Genomic DNA, 17,635 nt, shown 5'->3' with positions numbered 1-17,635 from the left:
GGAGGGGGAAGCTTTCTTTGAATCCCTTTTTGGTCACTGAATCTGCCATGTTAAGAGGAAGATTTGCTTTATGGAAACCAACTCAATAAAAACTGCATTCAAGTTGCGACACCATTTCACAGTGAAATATTTTGAGTAAAATTTTCTTGCTTCGAGTAGTCACGGACAAAAGTTTTATCAACAAAATGTTTCAATTATGTTAATAAATAAGACAATGCTACCAGAGTCTCGTATTTTGGTCTAGAATCTTCTCTGCTATTGTAGAATGAATCACTTTTTCTTCATAGTCTTATTTGACAGGAGCCAACAGTCATAAAAAATGTTCTTAGAGCAGGAGATTTTCTGCCTGATTCAGCTGATGGGACATGTGTAATAGGAAAGTATATACAACCACACCCAAGGATCGTAAACAAGGAAGAATAATTAGTGATTTTGTTAATTGTGCCTAAACTTTCTCAGTTAATGAAAAATCAAATCTTAGATCCCACCGAGTCTGCATAGTCTGGTCTTGGTTAGCTTTGGCTCCTTCATGAAATTAGTTCTTTATGAAATAAAAATATATTTCTTAAAAGTAAAAACTCAAATAACTTACTTTTGGGTAAAAGATCTTAAGATAGAAATTGTTCAACTCACACTTTGTTTTGGCAATGTAAAAAAGCAGAAAAAAAAAGAATAATTTGTGAATTGTTCAATCCTGCCATGACTCTTAGTTCTTATTTCATTTTTAGTTGTGACATACGTTACATTTTGGTTTACATCTAGATGGTGATCGTCATTAGCTAATATCAGTCATGATTCAGAAGGTGACATAGCAATTTCCTGTGAGGCCAGCTCATTGAAGGCTTAGCTACTTGTTAGATGTGTTGTTGTTTTTAAATCATTTTAGTTCTTAGTATTTTTGTTTTTTTAAGATTGAGATTAGTTGGCTTCATGTATATCCAGGTGGGTTTGGGGGCACAGGTTCATGATGCTTGACATGTCTTATAAATTGATGACTTGTGCTTATGTTTGCCATTTTGGTCAAAAAGCTAAACACAATTTTTTTCTCTGTCCTGAAAGTACATAACGATGAGGCCTTGTTTAAAATAAGGTTTAAACACTGGTTTCATATGCTAACTTTCACTAACTTATAAAATATATATACTACCTATGAATTAGCATACATGGACACACACCTTTCTTCCCTTATGACCCATAAGTAAGCTTCAGGTCTTGGAAATTCCTAGGAAGTTCTGTGCAGCCTACAGTATAAAGAAAGCAAAGAAAAATATCTAATCTCTGCTTTCCAGGTGGGAAAACTGAACCACAGCAAGAATCCATAACATTCCCATGACTATGCAAAACATTAAAAGAAGACACGATAAACATATCACGCTGGTCCTTGAGACTTGTTCCAAACATTGGACATTACTGAGTATCTTCTTACCCTGTTCTCCAGCCTCCCAAGAGCACTGAAAGGAAACCACATCCTGGAATAAGATCAGAAATACATCTGTTAAGAAATTAGTTTATGGGCAGTTTCGTCTCTACCCCCATCTCCAAACAGAAATCCCCAGGAGTCAAAGTGGATAATGATGTGTGTAATCACCTAACAGTGGTGGCACAATTAATCAGAAACCTCTCAGAGAAGAAGTATAAGAAAGCTTTCACTACAAATTATAAATCCTGACGAGAAATCAGAAGGAAAGCTCCTCTAATGTGGCAGGGTGAGGTTAAGACTAGTAACAGAGGCTAAGTCCTGGGTAGGCTATCTCTAAGCCACGTGCCCCTTTTCTCTTCTTAGGGACAACTTGTCAGAACCTCAGAAATGAAGGAATCATTTCTACACCAAGGGAGTCACCTGAGTCACTTTTCCATTCCCCATCTCTTCTCAGAGATCATCTCCCATTCAGCAGGGAAAACATTCTATAAATTGAACACTCTATCCCACGAAGGAACACTTTTATGATTGCAGGTACCTTGGTTATTAACTAACGGGGTCCCTCACTGAGTTCCCCAGAATATGTGCTGCCTAACTGTATGCTCAGTGGACACAGATACCATGTTTCCCCGAAAATAAGACCTAGCCGGACCATCAGCTCTAATGCATCTTTTGGAGCAAAAATTAATATAAGACCCAGTCTTATTTTAATGTAATATAAGACTGAGTCTATATAATATAATATAATATAATATAATATAATTTAATATAATATAATACAACATAATACAATTATAACACCCAGTCTTACATAATATAAGACTGGGTCTTATATTAATTTTTGCTCCAAAAGATGCATTAGAGCTGATGGTCCGGCTAGGTCTTATTTTCGGGGGAAATTGTAGCCAAGCACTAACGATGTATTCTTTTTCCCTTTCATAGTATAGAATTGTCACTGACAAGTGGCTTCCTTCCAAGGGACCACACTTCTCAGACCCCTTGCAAGTTAGATGTGGTCATAATACCGGGTTCTAGACCATGGAACATGAGAGAATAATGTACAGCCCCTCCCAGGCCGGGCCCACAGAAACCCTCCAGGCAGCTTCCTCTTGCATATCTTTGTCCCTTTCCACCACCTGGAATGGAGATGACTGCCAGGGTAAACTTAAAAGTCACATGTTGTAAATGGCAGGGTCTCCGAATGACTACGTGGAGGGCCACCCTGCCAGCTTTCTCCCCATCTAGCATGGCATAGGAGCCAGAAAAAAAAGTCTATTGTGTTTGAGTTATGCACGTTTTTAGGTCTACATGATATCGTAGTTAATCAAATCAAACACAAAATTTTCTGGGCACAGTTGTTAATTATAGCAAGAGACTTGCAGAATATGTGATTGAGTATGTCAAGACAGGATTACAAATTCACTTCCACAGAAGGTAAAGCAAAGTGATCGTCCTGTCAGAAGTTGGGGGGGGGGGGTCAATGTGAACAGAGGCAGAATACTTTCCTCAGCCACTTGGGTAGCTAGCCAGTTCAGGATCTTAATCTATTAACTTTCAATTTATTAAAAGGCATGGATGATGTGCCACAGACTATTGATTTTTACCTTTATTTTATAGCTAATGGAAAAAAGACCCACCTCCCCCAAAATTATTATAACCCCTAGGCTGCTCAGGTTGTTTCAGAAATAAATCCTGCTTCATGCTTAGGATACGGCCCCAGTTAAATCCCATAAAGTACCCTCATGGTTGGAAAGAGCCAAACAAGACGCTCAGAAAAAGGAACGAAGGATGTGAGCTCTAGGACTCACTGCTCTTTCTGTGGCATTTTAGTTTCCATTGCTTTGGTACCTCCACTTTAGGCTTACAGTTTAATAAATTAGAAACTGACCATAGGCATCTAAGAATTGTTCTTTATTTAAAATACGTCCATGAAAAGCCAAGTAAATACAGAGGTGAGGCAGCACATATGTCTTCCTAGCTGAGGTGGAAGTACCTCTGTTTTTTTCAGCAATTCCCACTGGTGTTATCATGACTCAAGTCTGTTGCAATTAGTCGTGGAACGGAGCCGAGTGACAGCTGGAACGCAAGGACATGTGCACAACCCAAAGCCATCTCAGCTTTGCCAAAATCCAAGTACCCCCATGGGAGCTTCTTGCAACATTTTCTGTTGAGAAAAGAGGTTGCAAACCCAGGGTTTATTGCAATAAACACCACTTGTGAGAAATAAGATTCGTAAGTTTAAATTTATTTTTATAATGTTTGTCTTCCTCACTAGACGATCAACTCCATGAGGGCAGAGACTATGTCACCACTGTGCCCCAGCCCCTGGCACACAGTAGGTACTCAATAAATATGTGACGAAAGGATGGATAAATGGATGGATGGATGGATGGAAGGATGGATGGATGAAAGGATGGATGAATGGAAGGATGGATTCTACCCAGCTCAAGTGTGAGTAGGAACATTGTCTGCTATAGGGAGAGAATGAGATAAAACACATAGGTGATGTAATTTTTAATGTTTGAAAGTGGGATTGAATTCGGACTCAGAAATCTGCTAGATAATTATGTACTTCTTTCAAGGTCCGAACTACATTTTTCTATCACTTTGAAACCCAAAAGTAAATACCTTCCCAGTGTTTGCTTTGCTGGTAGGAGATGCTGACAGGATGATGCCATGGCACCATCAGGAGAAAGGATGGAATTCCCAGGCCCAGAAGAACTTGAAGGTAGCAGGGCCCCAGCAGGCACCATTGCTCCAAATGGGCCAGCTTTACGCCCCTTACTCCATCACTGTTCACTTCTTCCAGCTTGAAAGTGGAGTAGGTGTTTATGTACCAGATGGTAAGAGGAAGGAACTCTGATCACCAAGACATTGGATACTATGAGGCAATGGTATGTCACTGGCCACAGTAATGACAGGACTTCACTTTCTGTTCTGACATTAGGAAGGATTTTATGCGTGAGTACAGTCAAAAGAATTTTTCCTTTGGTCACATTATGCAAAGAATGAGCTGAATATAACGCAGCAGCCTTTGTCCATACTCCAGGACTCAATTTACGACTATTCTGAGGCAAACGTCTGCCTGTACAGTTTGTCCTTCCATCCAGTCTACCCTTTGGGGTCCAGTCCTTTGATCTGTCTCATACTCAATGCTATTTACCTCATTGCCCAGCGTCAGGAAGCAAATGGTATCACATTGGTGCGTGAAGACGTTTATCTGGCCAAGGTCTCAGGGATGGGATCAGGTTCAGCTGACCCGAGCATGCCTAGTCAACGTGTTCTAATGTCCCCGTCCCCCCCCCACATGAGATGGCTCCTGAGCCCCGAGGCCGGTATCCTAAGAACCTCCATTGAGAAATCTCTACGGCAGCTTCACTGTTGCTCGAGGGCCTGAGTGTTGTAGCAGCCGGGGGGCAGGTTGTCCCTGATGTTCTCCAAGTTCTTCACGTCAGCCAGAATCCCATCTATGCTCGTCTCCAGCATATGGAGGTGGCCCTTCTGCTGACGTGCCCTCTCTTCTAGCTCTGACATCAAGGGCCGCAGCTGGCTGTTGATCTGGGTCTTGGCTCGGAAAAGCTTCTGCTCCAATAAGATGAGCCCGTCTTCATCCACACTGCCAGGTTGGCCTAGTTTAGAGGATGAGAAAGGCGTTAACAGAGATGGGTGTGTGGTTAGATCTCCTTCATCCTCCGTGGGCCCTTCTGGACCCTTAACTAATTCCTGTTTCCATCTGCCCAGAGCAAAGGGCATGCCGCCGCGTTTTTAAAGGCTTATTTTAAATGAGAAGTAAGCAAGAAAAAAATTCTGAGCGCACTGGCCTAGTTACTGTGTGGTGAACAGCCCCGTTCAAGCCTCTGAGCACAACGAAGCGACACAAAGCTGGGATTTCTCCTCTCATGTAAGGTCAACATCTATGCTCTGAAAAGATACAGGCTGGAGGTCGTAGGGGATTGAGTATTGTCCGAGGTGTCTGCTCAACACAGCTCCCTGGGATCAAAATCCATCCCAAATGATCCTTTCTGAGCCACCCTTAGGCAATATCTTGCTGTTGGCCTTTGGAAGACCTTTAGAAACTGGCTGGCCCGCAGGCTTTCTCGAGGCCAAGGTATGCTGTGCCATTTGGCAAATGGATTCCAGCTGTTAGGAAATGATGCAAGATTTCATTGTGGCTGGTAACAGTGGGAACCTAGCTAGCTATTAGTTTATTTCCGAGACGAAATGTAGTCACATTTGTTCCGGTGTGCTTTCCCCATAAATGACCTAAAACTAATGTCAGGATAAAGGGCACCTGGCCAGATTCATGTAGTTTGTACAGGTGTGAGTGGTCCTTGGTCAATTCAAACTCAAGGGCAGGTTGTCTCGCATACATATCTAAGCTGAGCCGTAGTATTTGACTGCGTGGGTTTATTGTACCTAGAGTGATCAAACTGTCATTGTTCCAGGACGGAAGAGAGCAAATAGAATAGAAACAGCACCATCACAAACATGTTGATCCAATGGCTCAGTCTGTCCCTGGGGGGGGAGGGGCAGGGCAGAATTCAAGAATTGAGGGGCCTATGGCATGCGGAGAAGGTTAAGTAAACTTGGGGACAAAATAGCCACATTTGTGGGGAGGCAACATGAGGTATTCCAAAAGAGCAGGAACCCTGGAGACAGGGAGACCTCAACCTGAGTCCTGCCTCCACAATTTACTGTGTGACCTGCGGGCTATGATTAACCTCCCTGAGCCTCAGTTTATTCCTCTGTGAAATAAAATAATAATAAAACCCACCTCATCGGACTTTAGAAATACTTAGATGGTATTACACCACGGACACACCTGGCATCCTGCCTGGCACATAGTAAATGTTTCTTTCATTTTGTCTTTAAACGCCTTATTGGTGTCATTATCTTTTCCAAAACACTAAACAAAGCTGTTAAAATCTCAACTGGGGGGTATTTTTTGTTCTCCTTGGAGGGTATTTTATTCTTTGGGGCTCATTGGCTCCCAAAGCAGACCCATTAGTATAACAACACAGACAACATTGGTCTCTCAGGATGACGATACTACCCCACAGAAAAATCAGGTTTTACTGTCGCTCTACTGAACTGAGAAAGCAGAACCAAGCCGTTTCCTGAACACTGCTGGAGTCTTTGACCAAATCCATAATCCACTGTTTGCTGCAGTCCAAGCCCAATCAAACAGGCCACATAAGGCTCTGACATCAGTTCTACCTCAATCCAGAACTATAATTCAAATCAGTTTTCTTTTTGGGATGAATTCTGTGGGAAAACCTGAGCTGCTGCCACACTGGACCATCAAATCTATTTTATCCTAAAATGTTGTAGTATCTCATGGACCTACCACCTTCCCGTTTCTTCTGGGTAATCTGCCAGGTGGCTCAAGTTTCCACAACTGGTTACGTCAAAATACAACTGTGGTTGGGGGAGGGGCTAAGCAGAATCAACAAGTGACCTTGACTTCCCAGACTGGGAGAGTCTTTCTTCCCCCTCACCACTTCTACGACCTCCGAGCAGGCTCCCTCATCTCTCGCCTCAATTACTTCAACAGTCTCCTAAGCGGTCTCACCCGGCCTTTCACCTAGCCCACCTTCAAGCTCTCCTCTACACAGCCGTCCCGTGATCTTTCTGAAATAGACGGTGATGATGTTTGTCCTCTGCTTAAAGCTGCCTACTAGCTCCTCAGAATCAAGGCTAGAATCCTTAGCAGGACTGTCAAGCTGTCCAGGGTTCTCTTTAGCTGTGAAGTTCAAATTCGCAACTTACTTTGTCATCTGTGGGACATTATTAACCTCTCGGAGCCTCAATACACTTCCCTAAATACACGCAGCTCTTTGACCTACAGACTTTCACTTCCAAGGGCAACAGGTGTTCAGGGACCCATCTTCGAGATGATAAAACAGAGTCCAGAATATGTAAAGTAACCTGCCTGAAGTGTCTGGGCCTGGAAACAAAGCAGACTTCCTGATACCCTTAAAAAAAAGTGAAGACCCCCATTCACCGGGGTTAGGTCTGGTTAGTGTTTTGAGAGAAGCCCCGGAGCATGGGTTGGATGGTGGTGGGTGCTCCATGTACCTATTAGGTGCAGGATGCTGTCCAGTGCGTTGAGTGTGTCTTGGATCGTAACTCCAGCATTTCTGGCTCTGCTATCAACTCTTTGGGCTTCTGTAATTACCTGAGGAAAAAGAAATCCAAACTCATCTTGAAAGAGCGTTTCCCACAGTGGCAAGTTTCAAGGCGTCTCCCACGGAAAGCAACAGGAACTCACCATCTGCACCGCGTCCTTATCTGTGTCAAACTCCTGCTCCTTCCTTGCCAGTTCTCCTTCCACTTCCCTCATTTCACTCTTCAGACTGGCCAGTCCCTTCTCCATGGCCAAGGCTCCATCTGCTGTCACATTGGCTTCCAAGTTCAGATTTCCTATCTCCTGGGAGAAGAAAAGAAGCCAGGGACGGAAGGAGAGAGGGGGTGAGGCACAAAAAACATTCCAAAGACAACTGCAGAAAAAATACAGCTGCAGCCGGGCCCTGGTGGAGTAAGTTAGACGAACAAGGGGAGAGTCAGATTTGGGGACACACCCTTCCCCACGCTCTGCCTCCAACAAGTTAGTTCAGGGGTATGTCTCTGGAGGCGAGGAGGGTCAGCAGTGAGACACTGCTTCCCTCTCAGGTCAATGCTCACCAAGTGGTGAACACAGTACAAACCGGTTGAGAAAAACCAGAGGGTGAGAGGCTCATCTCATTCTCTGTCCTGTTTCTTTGCTGCCACAGTCTTTTTTGAATGACTTTATTTCCTGAGACAGTTGAGTCCGGGATGCAGAGAATGAATGGGCTACAGCTTTGACTTTTGTTTTCGTTAGAACAAATCTTATCACTATCTTTATCAATAGTTATTGTTAAGCACCCAATTGCAGATGTCTCCGCGCCAGAAACCATCTGAAGGGAAGCACATGAAACTGGACTCTCTCCTCAAGGGACCTAAAATTAGCAATGATTTTGGCAAGTTACCAAGTGGTCCAAGAGGGATGCCACATAGTCCAGATGTCACACCCAGTTTCCTCTGGGTTTTCCAGAGTTGCATAAGCTTTCCAGAAGTCATGGTTAAGTAAGGACTACGAAGCTCTCTTCCATCTGAGAAGCATTCCTTCTACTGGAGCGTTTTACACAGGGGCTGTACATGTAAATAGTCTGCCTCTCCTCATTACACCGAATGCTCCTGGAAGGGCATTTCTCATCTCCATATCCTCAGCACCAAGCACAGTGCTGGCCCACGGCGGAAGGGAAGGGAAAAATGAGTAAGTGGAGCTTAGCCATAGCACACAGGGACAAGGGATCTAGAATGCCATGATTTCATAATCTTCAATCAAAACATTGATGATTGTTGTTACGAGCTGAGTTGTGCCCCCCCCACCCCAATTCCTACCCCCAGAACCTCACATGGTGACCTTATTTGGATAGAAGGTTGTTGCAGATGTAATTAGTTAAAGTAAGGTGATACTGCAGTAGGGTGGGCCCCTGATCCAATGTGACTGGTGTCCTTATAAGAAGAGCTGGAGACACCAGGGAGAAGAACCCCATGTGATGACAGGCAGAGGTGGCCTGATGCTGCTGCAAAGCCAGGAATGCTAAGGATTGACAGCTACCACCAGAGCTTAGGAATGTTTCTACCCAGAGTCTCGGCTGACATTTAGACTTCCAGCCTCCAAACGGCGGGAGAATAAATTTCTGTTGTTTCAGGCCATCTAGTTGGCGGTACTTTGTTATAGCAGCTCTAGAATGTGACAGTCTGTGTAAAAAAACCAGTCTTGGATGGTTCTAGTTATGGAGTTGTCCAAAAAGGGAGCTGAAAATAGGACGTTCTAGCACTCAGTCAATGCTGGCTCTGGGAATTGATCAATAAAAGGGGTGCCCAAGTGGATCTGGGGCCACCATGGACCACAACAGCCCTGTGGGTCAAAATGACTCCAGTGCTCTCTCCTTCCATGCTACCCTTGTGTTTGGAGCTGCTTGTGCCAACCTGCAGCTCGATGTCCCTTTACCTGTTCTATCTTGCCGGTGATCTCCAGGGCGTCCCTGGCTGCGCTCTTTGCCCCCTGGGCATCAGCAGAAGCACCGCCCAGGGCCTCTTCCGCATGCCTGGTCTTGTTGCTGGCATCTGCAACCTTCTGGGTGATGTAGGAGAGTCTCTTCATGGCCTCTTCAGCTTCTGCTTTTCTGTCTTCAACCTGCAGGTCAAACTCTGAAATGAAGATAAGAGAACGTTGCTGTGAAGACGAAAACTAACTTACATAGCTAACTTGCAAAGAATGACTAAAAGCGGCTGAAGTTTAGAAGAAAAATTCCAGAGTGTTCTTACAGCCTGGGAATGAGAGTGTGGGAAGTTGTGGCTATTACTCTTTCTTATCCAGGAGAAAGCATCGTAAAGGAGGCTTTGAAAGAGCCATAATTAGTCCTTTGCTTAGGAGAACTGACAATCAGTCTGCCCTGGGTCCCCACCACTGCTACAGTCCTAATACCCACAACATAATCAGAAGCAGGTGAAATCTTTGAAGCCCAAAGTTTCAAGCCAGAACCTTTCACACTAAACTGCCAATGACAGTAGTTCATGGGTGGATGGAATGCGCAGAGAGGTACTTTCTGTGAAGAAAATCCCACGATTTTAGGAATGTTTCTTTTTGTTCTTTAGTGAAGAAGCCTGAAACTTTAGCCAAATCTATACAAGGCGCAAATCAAAATTTCCTGGGTTCTGGATGCTGTGATCAAGCTTGCTCCATCATCGGCGCAAAGCAACTTCATTGGTTCTATATAGGAACCAACTACAGTACCAAAAAAAGGACCAATAATCTATGGTAGTGGGATACTGCATCTGCGAGGGACCTAAAAGATCACTTAGTTCAACCTTCTCCCTTTAAAGAGGAGAAAATTGGGGTCTGGAGAGGCTATGTGACTTGCCTATGGTCACATGGCCAGGTCAGCCTGGTCACATGACCCAGCAGAGATCAGAACTCAAGCCTTCTGCCATCTAGTTCAGTTCTATCCATTACATCAAATATTAATGCAATTTTTCTTTCGAGAGTTATTTTTTAAGTCTCTATTAATACCCCAATGTACCTATCACTTAGATATATGAAGAATCAAAATAAACCAGTCGTGCTTATACCTTTAAAATACTCAAGTGACCCGAACCATGAAACACTCACCTCTGAGGTTCTTTAAGATGTTCTCAACTTCATAAAAAGTGGCATTGCCCATACTTAGTGCTTCTTGGGCTCTGCTCTTAGCCAGGTTGGCACGGGAAAGCAATTGACCTGATTTCTGTAAATAGGCAGACAGAACAAGATTAAATTTAACATCCACGGGGGAAGTGCATTCCTGCCAGCACAATCACTCTGATGTATTTCTCTTCGTGACCACAGAGTGCTGTGATTCACCCAAGAGTCTATGGGTTCTATAGCAAACCTGGGGGAGAGCAAACTTGATAACACGGTGACCCAAAGGATCCCATATAGAGAACAGTTTCAAACTCTAGTCTACTATCAGGGACAAGAATAGTTTGGCAAATCATAATTTCAAACTCTAGATACTTCCTGAAGCCAAGCTAGCAGATAGAGCTGGGCCAAAACTGGACCCAGGAGGTCTGAGTCCTAGTCTGAGATTTGAGGACTGACTCACTGGGTGGAGCTGAGGAAATGACATCAGGATCTCTGCAGCTCAGTTACTTCCTCTATAAGCAGCAGTCCCGTGACCTTTAGAGAGTGTTCAGTGGTTCCTCTTGCTATATTTATTCACATGGTAGGCATTCCATATGTGTTTGCTGAGTAAATCAATTAACAAAAGGATACCTGTATCTCAATCTTTCCATTCTGTAAGAGCTGCCGGGTTTCTTCTTCCCAGTTTCCCAGGTTGCTTTGCACACGCTTGAACTCATCCATATGTTTGGTCACCAGGCTTGAGAGAGAATCAGCTTTTTGTTTGATCCTCTTTGCTTCTCCCTGTGAGCCCAAAGAAAGGGGACGTTTTGCTCACCAGTTACCACACCAGCCTTCCTAGGGCCTGACACTGTTTGAAAACAACAATCCAGGCCCAAAGTCTAACAGAAATGAGGCCTTGTGCCTTAGGAGAGTCAGGCAGCAGGTCCCCCAGGGAGCAAATGGGTGTTTTTTGTTTTTTTCTTCAAATTTATTTTAAATTATAGTTGACACACAATATTATATTAGTTTCCAGTGTATATCATATGAGTCAACATTTATATAGCTTACGAAGTGATTACCTAGTAATTAGCTGTCACCGTACATCGCTAGAATGATATTATTGACTCTATTCCCTATGCTGTACATACATCCTTGTGACTTATTTTATAACTAGAAGCCTGTGCTTCTTACTTCCCTTTCTAGACATCCCACCACCCTCAAACAGGTTTTCTGTCTGTTTTTTTATTATTATTATTTTATGTGTTAGTTAATATATACATGGGAACATTTTTGTGGGAATCATTGTGATTTTTGCTGTCGGTAGAAAGCTGAATCTTCTTAATTTAATAAGTCTGGGACTGAAGACAGCAACAGTGCAAAACATGTGAGAAAAACACAAGTCTTCTGAGTGGCTGAACATAGAGACATACTCTAGACTGGACTCAAATGTAAATACCAAATTTTATCTATAATAATTTCCAGCAGTACCCAAAACTAGGGGAGAGATATAAAATGTTTATCCACTAATAGTAGGTTCAGGATGTGAGCCAAAGCCTTTTCAGAGACCAAGACTGGGTTTAGAGAACAAGGAAATACATAATGAGATGGATAAATGCTCTTCCCAATCTAAGCAGGAAAGGTCAACATGGACACAAAACTGGATGGTTAAATGATGTCACAGAACTCCCAAAGAAGAAAGCATTGTGGCCCTGGTTCTGCACATTAACGCACAGGTGAGATGCCCTTACCTGCAAGGACTGATCCTTCACTCCCTGAAGCTGAGACACCGAATTGAGAAGGCGCAGACTGTCCTGGTAAGACCTGTCCGCTTCAATGTCAGTTTGAGTGGTCTCCCTGGACAACTGCTGGGCCAGAGACTTGGTTTTCTCCAATCTGCCGGGGGGTGAAGGGAGGACTTTAAGAGTACATTCTTTTTATTAAAAGCAAAAACCCATCCTGTTGTTTTAAAAGTATGCGGTTGGAATTATCAGAAGAACCAAATGAGGGTATGTGTCAGATACGTGTCCTTCTCCATGATCTAAACATAAGTGGATAGCGGTTGGGTTAGGAAAATTCAGTTCAACTTTCCCAATTCTTGATAACATAAATATATTATTTTCACATCCTCCATGCCACCAGATGGGTTTACTCACATCCTTTAAACACGACAGAGGGTGACTACATCTCCAAGCATGCAATCTCTCAATCAAAACACAAACTTTACTTAGATGAGTCCACTTATTCTTCTTCCAGCCTTAAAAGCATCTGCTTTCCCCCAAAGTAACACTCGCATTCTCGTATTGTTAATATATTTTTAAAGAAACGTGGCGCCCCTCGAGCTTGGTTTGCATTATGCCCTGGGAGAACGCAGATTACACGGGTCGCCTGAGGACCTGTTGAAACATACTTTCCCATAAGCCCTTGCACCATGGAGCCGGCCAGGCTGCCGCTTCCGCCTCCTTCCTGCAGAGCCCTGTGAGCCAACGATAGAGCTTCTTTGGAATAATCTTCGGTTTCCCTTGCTAGTTGCTCCATGTTGCTGGCTGACTCAACATGGCTGAAAGAATTAAAAATAAAGCATTTGAATTTGCATAGCAAGAGCTTCCCTTAGGCCTTTTCTTTAAATGAAGGGAGCAGAGTGAGGGAACTGGTTTGGCTGGAAGCGCCAAACAGAATTGACCCAATTAGGCGGCATTAAAGGAACTAGGAAGAAGCAGAAAGTGTTCAGAAGTGGCCTCATGTCATAGAAGTTTTGGCGATCATTCCATTTATGGCGGAATCAGAAGCCTGGGGTGGGGAGTGGAGAGGGGTGGGAGCAGTATCAGAAGGATGAAATACTGCGTTTAGAAGTTGTTTTCTTCAGGAAAACAAAAACCTACGTCTTATTTCATCCAGGATCCAGCCCCCTACTCACTTTTGCTGCAACTCTAAACTGGGCCTACCCCTGGGGGCGGGGGGGGGGGGGGGGGGGGGGCGACAGAGCCTGTCTATAAAAGTCCCCCACATGCTTTTGTCCTGGTTCTAGAAAATGATAAAAACAAGCTCAGGAGCCAGTCCATGCTACAAAAACACAAGCCAGTCCCCTTTGGCTGACTGAATTCCATCTGGGATTAACAGAGCCTGCTAACCTGCTGAGTCCTGGGCTCCAAGCAAATTTTTCAACGTAGTACGATTTACAGTCAGGCAAGGACTAAGGAGTTACCTGTGATCAGGCCTCGCAGAGCCAGTTTTCAGGAGGAAGTCCCCCTGTGCAGACTTGGCTCCATAGGCTACCAAAGACTCGTTGCTACTTGTTCTCAGGCTCGGCGTGGGACCTGGGAGTCCCTCAAAGCTGCAGAGTGTTCTTTTGCAAGGGCTGATTCATTTCATGAGGCCCAAGGAATTACATCTGACATACACCAGAGCCATACTATGAGTCATAAAGAAATCTGGGGAAGCAACACCCTGGCCCCCCAGCTCCTGCCAAATGACCATGCCCAGCGGCCACCTACATACGCTAAAGCCAAGTGGTTAAGAAATGGCTTGGAGAGAGGGATGGCTGCAGAGGAGCCTGGAGCGGATGAATATGCAGCTGAGCGCCTGAACCCCTGCAGTGCTATTCAAGTCTGGCCTTGCAGAAGTGATGTGAAGTCGGAGGGCCCTCCAGTCGTGCTCACCTGTCTGCCAATCGCATGGCCTCCTGAGCCAGACTTTTAAAGCCATTTGGCCCCACGTAGTGATCAGAGGGAGGGATGTTCTGTGAAAAAGGAAAATGGATTAAGGCTTTGCATTTGTCCATGGAGCCTCAGCAGGCTCTGTATCTGTCCTGTCAGAGCCGCTTGTCATTAGCCACACAGCATTCTACACGCTGACACATCGAGTCCGGAGTCACCAGGACGGTTACAATAAACAGAAGTATAGACAAGAATGAAGTAGAGATCCATATTCAAAAAAGTCTGTCTATAGACACAGATGCATTAAAAATACATACGTGTTTATATTTTCATACTGTGTTTCCCCAAAAATAAGACCTAGCCAGACCATAAACGCTAATGCATCTTTTGGAGCAAACATTAATATAGTATAATAAGCCTATAAAGGTCTTATAGTAAAATAAGACCGGGTCTTATGTAATATAATATAATATAATATAATATAATATAATATAATATAATACCGGGTCTTATATTAAGTTTTGCTCCAAAAGACGCATTAGGATTGATGGTCCGGCGAGGTCTTATTTTCGGGGAAACACGGTATGTACTGAAAGTCCAGTAGAATATAAACCAACTTTCAATGGTGATTATTTCTTAGTAATGGGATTATAGGGGATTTTTTATTTATTTTCTAAATTTTCTACAATAAACATAAGAACAAAATCAAAGCATATTATTTTTTAAGTCATTTCCTCAGCATAATATCTGATTATCTTCTAATTCCCTTTATTCATCTCCCGCCTCCCCATTTACACTATTGTTACCTTTGCCTTCTTTATTCCAAAACAGAAGAATGCTCATTCAAATTTCTCCCTCTTACCACACTACAAACTACATCATTAAGAAAATCATACTGGCAACAATTTTTTCCCCCATTTTCAGAACGATGTCTTCCTTCCTCCCTTCCTTCCTCCCTTCCTTTCTTCCTTCCTTTTTTCCCTCCTTCCTTCCTTCCTCCCTTCCTTTTTTCCTTTTCATTTGTTCGTTTATTCATTCATTCACACAGCAAACATTTATCACAGCCATACACTGTGCTACGGGCTGAGAGTGTAAATATGAACAGAATTAAATTCTGCCCTCCGGGAGCTAACAAGCTTGAAGATATGCAGAAACAGGGGGAAGAGACAGGGTCAAGATGAGGATATGGTGAGCAAGAAATGAATTAGGGAGAAGAACATAAAGCAGTCAAGTGGTAAACTGCAGGAAACTAAAGAACAAAAAATGAGTCCTGGCTGTGTCAAGGGAGAAAAGTCGACCTGCCAGGTGAAGCAGAAAACCTGAGAAACAGCCAGTGATGTCTACAGGTGGATCTCCCAATACAGCTGTAAGTCTCAGACCCTAACCCAGCCCCACCTACCGTGTTGCGTAGGGAAGACTGGCTTTCCTCCAGGTTCAGGCGCATCTGAGTGATCAGCCTGCGAGTGTCCTGAACTCGGTTCTGATACTGACCACCCAGGGCCTGAATTCTCTCCACCGTCATCTTGAGGTCATCCAGGCGGTTCCGGTAGCTATTCTCTTGGTTCCTTGCCTTGGCCAACTGGAGATTGAGTAATCTCATAGCCCCTGAACACCAACAAGAAAAAGGGAAGGTAAGATCTTTCGAAGTCAGTATAGAGTGACTCAAACATCATAGAGGGCTGAAAAAGTGACTTTGACTGGCTTATGTCAAAACGGTGGAAACCCAATAAGTGAATGCATGCCACTGCTTTTTTATCGCCACCATCCAGGTTCCAGGAGAAAGTCACAGAGAATCCTTCCCCTTCTGCAAGGGCTGGGCAGAGACACCTGCTGAACCGACACCCACGGGAGAGTCTATGACCTAGTATGGCAGTGCTTTCTAGGACTATGAATTGTCTTCCGTCTGAAGGGAGATTGGCCTTCATCACCTTCTGAGATCTGGGCTTCTCTCAGAATGTCCTGTAGAGCCTGCTCGGCCCGCTGCATCCTGCCTTCCAGCTCTGTGTTCGGTGCTCCTGCACCACCATCCTGAGCCTTCGAAATCAAGTCCTCCAGGCTCCGGAGCTGCTGCACAAACGGGCCCATCTGAAACCACACAGAACAGGTGATGGCTGAATACCAGGTTCCTGGGGATAACGGCTAAAAGCCCAGACATGCTTGGCGTGTCATGGTAGTCAGAGTTCCGACGCCAGAGTCTAGCCTCTCTGAGTTTGAATCCCAGCGCGACTAACTGTGTGACCTTGGGCATGACATTTTTCAAATCCGTAAGCTGGGGATAATGATAATATCTCAGGAGCTATGACTTGGACTAAGTGAGTTAATGTTTGTATAGTGCTTAGAACAGTGCTTCAAACAAAGGAAGTGCCACAGAGGGCTGGTTAAATAGATACATTTTAAAAATAGGTTGCGTTTGTCCTACATTTGGGGTTCTGTCTGGGTCCTTTCTTCCCCTCACACCTCACCCCAGCAAAGTAATATTGAATAATTAACATCAATTTCATTCTTCTCTGGAATCTGAATGAGAAATTTCCAGAGGTCATTCCTGTTTCACTAGCCTTGACACCTGCTGGACTCCTCCCATCTTTTGTATGTTTATGATTTTTTCATTCGTTGCACAATAACATCGCTTGGAAAAACATCCTAGAAAGTGACATATTATAGTGGAAAGAGCACTGAACTCAGCGTCAGGGGACATGGCGGAGAGTCTCGGTACCACCTGGCCATGTGACTTTAAACATTGCAAATCTTTTGAGACTTTGTTTGCTCAGCGAAAACTGAGGTCAGAATGCTTTTTTCCTCCCCAACTTGATGAAGTTATCATGAGTACCAAAGGAGACAATTTCTGCAAAGGGGGTTTTGAAAATTGTATATATAAGAACATAAATCTGAAGTTTTATTACTGTGATACAGAATTGTTTAAAGAGAGCAATTTTTAAAGAAAAAAATAGTCCTCCATCCCCAGGAGACTAGGAGGGTCCTAGATCTGACAGAACCACCGAGTAGATACTTAAATATTTCACTCGTGGGGGTGACGGTGGGTTAGCACGCACCTGAATCTTCACTTGATCATAGCAAGCGGGACAGCTGGTTAATGCCGCATGCTCACAGTTGAGGCCACCAAATCCTGGCTTGCAAATGCAGCTGCCATCACTTCGACACTCCACAGGCTCGGAGCCCACTGGGTTACAGTTGCAAGCTAGAGACAAAAGACAGACAAATAGGAAACATTCCCGTCAAGCTAATTCCAGGAACTGGAGGGGTAGCAAAATAAAAGGAAGAAGCTCAAGGCAGCATTCATATTGTGTCATTGACTCATACTGTGTTAGATTCATCTCTTGCCTAGGTCTCCAAGCACATTCTTAATACATA

The 17,635-nt window shown here is 43.9% G+C and overlaps 1 protein-coding gene across 1 annotated transcript in view; it reads right to left on the bottom strand.

Moving 5' to 3' along the window:
* Positions 1 to 3,335: 3,335 nt before the first annotated feature.
* Positions 3,336 to 17,635, bottom strand: part of LAMC2 (laminin subunit gamma 2) — a 52,706-nt gene continuing 38,406 nt past the window's right edge. The window contains exons 12-23 of the mRNA XM_033091943.1: positions 17,317 to 17,462; positions 16,195 to 16,351; positions 15,666 to 15,871; positions 14,270 to 14,349; positions 13,021 to 13,170; positions 12,362 to 12,506; positions 11,265 to 11,414; positions 10,623 to 10,737; positions 9,462 to 9,661; positions 7,692 to 7,850; positions 7,499 to 7,598; positions 3,336 to 5,049 (exon numbers count right to left, since the gene is read on the bottom strand). Coding sequence (XP_032947834.1) covers positions 4,796 to 5,049; positions 7,499 to 7,598; positions 7,692 to 7,850; positions 9,462 to 9,661; positions 10,623 to 10,737; positions 11,265 to 11,414; positions 12,362 to 12,506; positions 13,021 to 13,170; positions 14,270 to 14,349; positions 15,666 to 15,871; positions 16,195 to 16,351; positions 17,317 to 17,462 — 1,862 coding nt within the window. The 3' untranslated portion in view covers positions 3,336 to 4,795. The remainder of the gene's footprint in view (positions 5,050 to 7,498; positions 7,599 to 7,691; positions 7,851 to 9,461; positions 9,662 to 10,622; positions 10,738 to 11,264; positions 11,415 to 12,361; positions 12,507 to 13,020; positions 13,171 to 14,269; positions 14,350 to 15,665; positions 15,872 to 16,194; positions 16,352 to 17,316; positions 17,463 to 17,635) is intronic.

This window comes from Rhinolophus ferrumequinum, chromosome 22 (assembly GCF_004115265.2).
Source record: "Rhinolophus ferrumequinum isolate MPI-CBG mRhiFer1 chromosome 22, mRhiFer1_v1.p, whole genome shotgun sequence".
In the NCBI taxonomy this organism is placed as follows: Eukaryota; Metazoa; Chordata; class Mammalia; order Chiroptera; family Rhinolophidae; genus Rhinolophus; species Rhinolophus ferrumequinum.
Note: the sequence above shows the minus strand (reverse complement) of the source record. Positions and strands in the feature narration are given on the sequence as shown.